This window comes from Salmo trutta, chromosome 14 (genome assembly GCF_901001165.1).
Source record: "Salmo trutta chromosome 14, fSalTru1.1, whole genome shotgun sequence".
Classification (NCBI taxonomy): Eukaryota; Metazoa; Chordata; class Actinopteri; order Salmoniformes; family Salmonidae; genus Salmo; species Salmo trutta.
Window position 1 is genome coordinate 75413429 of NC_042970.1, and position 7769 is coordinate 75421197.

Genomic DNA, 7769 nt, shown 5'->3' on the forward strand with positions numbered 1-7769 from the left:
TTTCTTTTTTTATTAACAAATATCAACAAACAAAAGAGGAATAGTCATATGCAAACAAGTATACATACAAACTATTCATTACCAGGAATCCTAAACAAACAAATCATATTCATTAATAATATAACACGTTTTACTTGGAGTGGTGCAGTGGTCTAGGACACCGCATCTCAGTGCAAGAGGGGTCACTGCAGTGCCTGGTTCGAATCAAGTCTGCATCACATCCGGCCGTGTAGGCCGTCATTGTAAATAAGAATTTGTTCTTACTTGCTGACTTGCCTAATTCTTACTTAATGACTTGCCTAGTTTTAAATAATGGTAAAATAAAAATGTACAGGTCAGAGGGGCAAGGCAAGCACTGAGAGTAGCTACAATTTTTATTTCTATGATTTTTTTGCATCTTTATTTATAAGTTATTATGGATATACAGTATTGTTTTGTCATAAGTTCAGCATGGTAAGCATATGATTAATGCATGAATGATACGTGGTAAAGTTATTTGTTTGTTCTCTAGTGCTATGATGAATTAGTAACAAATATTCAACAGTTAATCATGCAACAACCTGACACACACAATATCATCAACAATCATTGATTTGTTTAAAATGCATCATAGAATGTCATCCATAAAAAAGATGTATTAAATTAATGTAGCCAATAGTTAGAATCTATAGATAATTTCCTTTAAATCACATTTTCCTTTCCTCCAAGCTCCTCTCCTCTTTTTCCTGATATTCCCGATATTCCCCAACTTCTGCATCATTCCCTTAAACTGTTGACCCATGTCAAACCCTCCCTCCGTGCTTCCCTCTGGAATCTCTCTCTCTTCCTCATCCCTCTTTCCTGTCCCCATTCACAAACTAATTTCCTTCCTTCTCGTTCCTGTTCCCTCTCTTCTCTGTTTTTTCATGTTGTTTTTCAGTCTTTTTAGCAGTTCCCTGAGGTTCTGAAGCTCCCACTCTTCTTCTCCCTTCTCCTGACACATCTGTCTATGTTTCTGATTGGTAACCATTTCATCCACCATCCTCCCCAACTCCTCCCTAAGTCTCTGCACGTCCTCTCTGCTCTTATGGTCCTCCTCGACTGCTCTCACTCTTTTCAGGGCAAGCTTGTCAACTAACCTCTCCAACTCATATATAAAGCTTAGTGCCTCTACCTCCATTCCACGGTCTCTTTCTTTCTCCATCTGCTTCAACAAGAGCTCATCTTGAAGCCTCGCTAGCTTCTCTCTGAATATCCTGTGTTCCAAATTCTCCACATTAACTTGCATTCTCTCCCTTTCATTGATCCTTTTCTTAAGTCTGGCAAAGCCATCCAATTGGCCCTTAAGTTGCTCCCTAAACTCCACCAATAGCAGTTGAGCTTCTTGGTGCATCTCCACAGTGTAGCAGCGGTCTGTGCCCTGATCCAAAATGGAGTCGACCTTTCCCAGTAACCCTGTGACTTCCAGCTCTTCACCAATGCTCTTTGGGCAGACGTGAAAACGTCCCCCGCACTCCTCAACCAGCCTCTGGGCCTCTCTCTCCTTCAGAAGATCCTCGAGACTATCCTTCTGCTCCGGCTCATAGGTGAAGAGGACCTGAGTGAAACCATGGGCCTTCTCTCCGAACATCCTTCGGATGCACTGAGCCCCTCTCCTCTCCTGCTCTGTGAGATGACCCAATGGCGCCACCAGGAGAAAAGAGTGGACCCCCTTGGAACACTCAGACAGGGACAGACACTCCATAGCCCAGTCCTGTAGATAAGTTGTCACAATTTATTTGAAGTGCCTTTCACAGTGGGTAAATCTCAATTGTATTTCCTTTATTCCTCACGTCCTCCCTCCTTGTCTCCTTCTCAAAGCAGATTGGAGCAGAAGATCTGATGTTCCTCCAATGTATTTTCAGAACGAGGCAAGGGGATGTGACAGGTGGAATCAAGGATGTACAATTGAGATTCACCCAGTCTCAACACACTCTACAGAGAAAAACAGAACATAAATAAGAACAAGAAACAACAACAGAGAAATCCAAAACAGACAAACAGCAGACACTGACGTTACAATTTAAAATGGTTATGGTACTGGTTAAAGTTAGGGTTAGGGTAAGGGTTAAGGTTAGCGTTAGGGTAGTGACATCCCAATGATTCCTATAGCACATGACAAGGCAGACACAAGCACAGCAGACTATGCCACACCACACTCACCTGTAGCGCCCCCTGGCTCTGGGTGGTGGTTACTGCACCAGGCATGTTTACCACAGAGAGGGAGCGTCCTGAGATGGTGCCTGTAGTACCCCAGAGTCTGGTGGTCCCCAGGGGCTTCTCTTCACCTCCTTTCAGGGCAGCCCATAATATAGCTCCAGGGTCGCAGATGAAAACCAATGTACGTTCTGGTCACGAAAGAGGGAAGGATTTAGTGCAATTAAAGATTGAGTATTATACAAGTTGTCTGATAGGGGAAATCTGAACTTGACTTGCAATAATTTTACACATAAAAAAAAGAAAGCAAACATTATAATGGGTGTCAGCTAGTGTACAGATACATTGTCAACATAAATCTGAGCCAAGGCAAGAGTGTGCCGTTTTGACTAGGCTAGTAATCGTGCATATCTTATATCTTTATGTTTGGAGCAAAATAATATACAGAACTAAACTCACCAGATGGGTTTTTCATATTGAATCAGCTAAACCACGTTCACTTCAAATGCCCCTTCAACTACCTTTTACCAGCAGTTCTCAAGTACTGACAGGTTTTTAACGTCTCGCCTGGGAATCTGTACTTTGTACAATAGTAGTAATATAAAACATGACTAGCAGTAATATAAAACATGAATGTTTTGTATAAATCTGGCCAATGAATGACTTGGGGCAATAAACAGCCAAAGGCATAAATGTGTAAACCTTCAGGTAAAATATTTTCAGATGTGATAAAAGCAAACAGGTTGACTATAGCTGTTTGGTGAGAAAGATATGCAATTTGATACTTTCAATGAAACCAAAGGTCTTGGACATGAAGCTTAATGCTGTTTTGAAATTGTGCTTTAAGAGGATGGTTATGGTAACAAGCGGATCAGTAGAAAATGGTCTTACTGTAGTAAACCAAAGACTCATAAATTGAACTGTATCAAACAGTTCAAGCATATGGAAACCACATGTTCGACCACGTTCCATTTTTTACATTCCGGCCATTACAATGAGAGTCCTCCTATAGCTCCTCCCACCAGCCTCATATGTTACAGTTATCCAGTGGTGTAAGTTATTTAAGTAAAAATACTTTAAAGTACTACTTAAGTATTTTGGGGGGGTATCTTTACTTTACTCTTTATATTTAACTTTTGACTTTTACTTCACTACAAATAGTGTACTTTTTACGCCATACATTTTCCCTGACAGCGAAAAGTACTCGTTACATTTTGAATGATAGCAGGATGGGAAAATGGTCCAATTCATGCAATTATCAAGAGAACCTCCCTGGTCCTCCCTACTGGCTCTGATCTGGTGGACTCACTAAACACAAATGGTTTGTTTGTGAATTATGTCTGAGTGTTGGAGTGTGCCCCTGGCTATCCGTAAATTAAAAAACAAGAAAATTGTACTGTCTGGTTTATTTAATCTAAGGAATTTGAAATTATTTATACTTTAACTTTTGATACTTAGGTATATTTTAGCAACATATACTGCTCAAAAGAATAAAGGGAACACTTAAACAACACATCCTAGATCTGAATGAAAGAAATAATCTTATTAAATACTTTTTTCTTTACATAGTTGAATGTGCTGACAACAAAATCACACAACAATAATCAATGGAAATCCAATTTATCAACCCATGGAGGTCTGGATTTGGAGTCACACTCAAAATTAAAGTGGAAAACCACACTACAGGCTGATCCAACTTTGATGTAATGTCCTTAAAACAAGTCAAAATGAGGCTCAGTAGTGTGTGTGGCCTCCACGTGCCTGTATGACCTCCCTACAACGCCTGGGCATGCTCCTCATGAGGTGGCGGATGGTCTCCTGAGGGATCTCCTCCCAGACCTGGACTAAAGCATTCGCCAACTCCTGGACAGTCTGTGGTGCAACGTGGCGTTGGTGGATGGAGCGAGACATGATGTCCCAGATGTGCTCAATTGGATTCAGGTCTGGGGAATGGTCGGGCCAGTCCATAGCATCAATGCCTTCCTCTTGCAGGAACTGCTGACACACTCCAGCCACATGAGGTCTAGCATTGTCTTGCATTAGGAGGAACCCAGGGCCAACCGCACCAGCATATGGTCTCACAAGGGGTCTGAGGATCTCATCTCGGGAACCTAATGGCAGTCAGGCTACCTCTGGCGAGCACATGGAGGGCTGTGCGGCCCCCCCAAAGAAATGCCACCCCACACCATGACTGACCCACCGCCAAACCGGTCATGCTGGAGGATGTTGCAGGCAGCAGAACGTTCTCCACGGCGTCTCCAGACTCTGTCACGTCTGTCACGTGCTCAGTGTGAACCTGCTTTCATCTGTGAAGAGCACAGGACGCCAGTGGCGAATTTGCCAATCTTGGTGTTCTCTGGCAAATGCCAAACGTCCTGCACGGTGTTGGGCTGTAAGCACAACCCCCACCTGTGGACGTCGGGCCCTCATACCACCCTCATGGAGTCTGTTTCTGACCGTTTGAGCAGACACGTGCACATTTGTGGCCTGCTGGAGGTCATTTTGCAGGGCTCTGGCAGTGCTCCTCCTGCTCCTCCTTGCACAAAGGCAGAGGTAGCGGTCCTGCTGCTGGGTTGTTGCCCTCCTACAACCTCCTCCACGTCTCCTGATGTACTGGCCTGTCTCCTGGTAGCGCCTCCATGCTCTGGACACTACGTTGACAGACACAGCAAACCTTCTTGCCACAGCTCGCATTGATGTGCCATCCTGGATGAGCTGCACTACCTGAGCCAATTGTGTGGGTTGTAGACTCCGTCTCATGCTACCACTAGAGTGAAAGCACCGCCAGCATTCAAAAGTGACCAAAACATCAGCCAGGAAGCATAGGAACTGAGAAGTGGTCTGTGGTCCCCACCTTTAGAACCACTCCTTTATTGGGGGTGTCTTGCTAATTGCCTATAATTTCCACCTGTTTTCTATTCCATTTGCACAACAGCATGTGAAATTTATTGTCAATCAGTGTTGCTTCCTAAGTGGACAGTTTGATTTCACAGAAGTGTGATTGACTTGGAGTTACATTGTGTTGTTTAAGTGTTCCCTTTATTTTTTGAGCAGTGTATTTAAACTAAATACTTTTAGACTTTTACTCAAGTAGTATTTTACTGGGTGACTTTATTTTTACTTGAGTCGTTTTCAATTAAGGTATCTTTACTTTTACTCAAGTATAACCAGATTACAGGCAACATTCGCTCTGAGCTAAAGGGTAGAGCTGCCGCTTTCAAGGTGCGGGACTCTAACCCGGAAGCTTATAAGAAATCCCGCTACGCCCTCCGACGAACCATCAAACAGACAAAGCATCAATACAGGACTAAGATCGAATCTTACTACACCGGCTCCGACGCTCGTCGGATGTGGCAGGACTTGCAAACTATTACAAACTACAAAGGGAAGCACAGCCGAGAGCAGCCCAGTGACATGAACCTACCAGACGAGCTAAATAACTTCTATGCTCGCTTCGAGGCAAGTAACACTGAAACATGCATGAGAAAATCAGCTGTTCAGGACAACTGTGTGATCATGCTCTCCACAGCCGATGTGAGTAAGACCTTTAAACAGGTCAACATTCACATCGGGCCGCAGGTCCAGACGGATTACCAGGACGTGTACTCCAAGCATGCGCTAACCAACTGGCAAGTGTCTGCACTGACATTTTCAACCTCTCCCTGTCCGAGTCTGTAATACCAACATGTTTTAAGCAGACCACCATAGTCCCTGTGCCCAAGAACACTAAGGTAACCAGCCTAAATGACTACCGACCCGTAGCACTCACGTCTGTAGTCATGAAATGCTTTGAAAGGCTGGTCATGGCTCACATCAACACCATTATCCCAGAAACCCTAGACCAACTCCAATTTGCATACCACCCCAACAGATCCACAGATGATGCAATCTCTTTTGCACTCCACACTGCCCTTTTACACCTGGACAAAAGGAACACCTATGTGAGAATGCTATTCATTGAGACCAGCTCAGCGTTCAACACCATAGTGCCCTCAAATCTCATCACTAAGCTAAGGACCCTGGGACTAAACACCTCCCTCTGCAACTGGATCCTGGACTTCCTGACCGGCAGCCCCCAGGTGGTAAGGGTAGGTAACAACACATCCGCCACGCTGATCCTAAACACGGGGGCCCCTCAGGGGTGCGTGCTCAGTCCCCTCCTGTACTCCCTGTTCACTCATGACCTCATAGCCAGGCACGACTCTAACACCATCATTAAGTTTGCCAATGACACAACAGTGTTAGGCCTGATCACCGACAACAATGAGACAGCCTATAGGGAGGAGGTCAGAGACCTGACCGTGTGGTGCAAGGACAACAACTCTCCCTCAAAGTGATCAAGACAAAGGAGATGGTTGTGGACTACAGGAAAAGGAGGACCAAGCACGCCCCCATTCTCATCGACGGGGCTGTAGTGGAGCAGGTTGAGAGCTTCAAGTTCCTTGGTGTCCACATCACCAACAAACTAGAATGGTCCAAGCACACCAAGACAGTCGTGAAGAGGGCACGACAAAACCTATTCCCCCTCAGGAGACTGAAAAGATTTGGCATGGGTCATCAGATTCTCAAAAGGTTTTACAGCTGCACCATCGAGAGCATCCTGACTGGTATGGCGACTGCTTGGCCTAAAACCGCAAGGCACTACAGAGAGTAGTGCATACGGCCCAGTACATCACCGGGGCCAAGCTTCCTGCCATCCAGGACCTCTATACCAGGCGGGGTCAGAGGAAGGCCCTAAAAATTGTCAAAGACTCCAGCCACCCTAGTCATAGACTGTTCTCTCTGCTACCGCACGGCAAGCGGTACCGGAACACCAAGTCTAGGTCCAAGAGGCTTTTGAAACAGCTTCTACCCCCAAGCCATAAGACTCCTGAACATCTAATTTAATGGCTACCCAGACTATTTGCATTGCCTTTCCGCCCCTCTACACTGCTGCTGCTCTCTGTTATTATCTATGCATAGTCATTTTAATAACTTTACCTACATGTACATATTACCTCAGTTACCTCGACACCGGTGCCCCCGTACATTGACTCTGTACCGTTACCCCCTCTATATAGCTCCACTATTGTTATTTACTGCTGCTCTTTAATTATTTGTTATTCTTATCTCTTACTTTTTTAGGTATTTTCTTAAAAATGCGTTGTTGGTTAAGGGCTTGTAAATAAGTATTTCACTGTAAGGTCTACACCTGTTGTATTCGTCACATGTGACAAATATAATTTGATTTGAGTACTTTTTTCACCACTGATGATCTACCGACTGCTCTGAACTTACTGAATGCTCTTCCTTGTTTTCAACTCACTGTCACCTCCCATACCAAACACTAGATGGCGATACTTTGCCACAAATAATCCATCCCAGTCAAAACCAATGCTATTGACAATGACCTAAAATACTGCCGATCCATATGACAATGCTGCAGACATTTTCCCACAACCTATAAAATGATCCTGCCAATAACAGACAACCTTGACGTGAAGCAGCCTCACATCAAAACTCAAGATGGGGGTCCGACACCATGGCAACCAACACATTTAATCCAATCTAATCTCACCATGGATTTGACTGCACGGAATGGACATAAGGCCAAT

General features: G+C 44.4%; 1 protein-coding gene across 1 annotated transcript; it reads right to left on the bottom strand.

Moving 5' to 3' along the window:
- Positions 1 to 4: 4 nt before the first annotated feature.
- LOC115147412 (GTPase IMAP family member 4) lies at positions 5 to 2735 on the bottom strand. The gene is made up of 3 exons (XM_029689652.1): positions 2635 to 2735; positions 2182 to 2366; positions 5 to 1732 (listed from the first exon to the last, which is right to left on the bottom strand). The coding sequence occupies exons 1-3, from the start codon at positions 2648 to 2650 to the stop codon at positions 851 to 853; spliced, it is 1083 nt and encodes a 360-aa protein (XP_029545512.1). The 5' UTR covers positions 2651 to 2735; the 3' UTR covers positions 5 to 850.
- Between the last annotated feature and the right edge of the window lie 5034 nt (positions 2736 to 7769).

What these genes read in the sequence shown, in the direction of transcription:
- LOC115147412 (XM_029689652.1), bottom strand. An exon ending in AGAGCCAGGGGGCGCTACAG is followed by an intron (nt 1,733 to 2,181) that starts GTGAGTGTGGTG and finishes ACTTATCTACAG; the next exon opens with GACTGGGCTATGGAGTGTCT.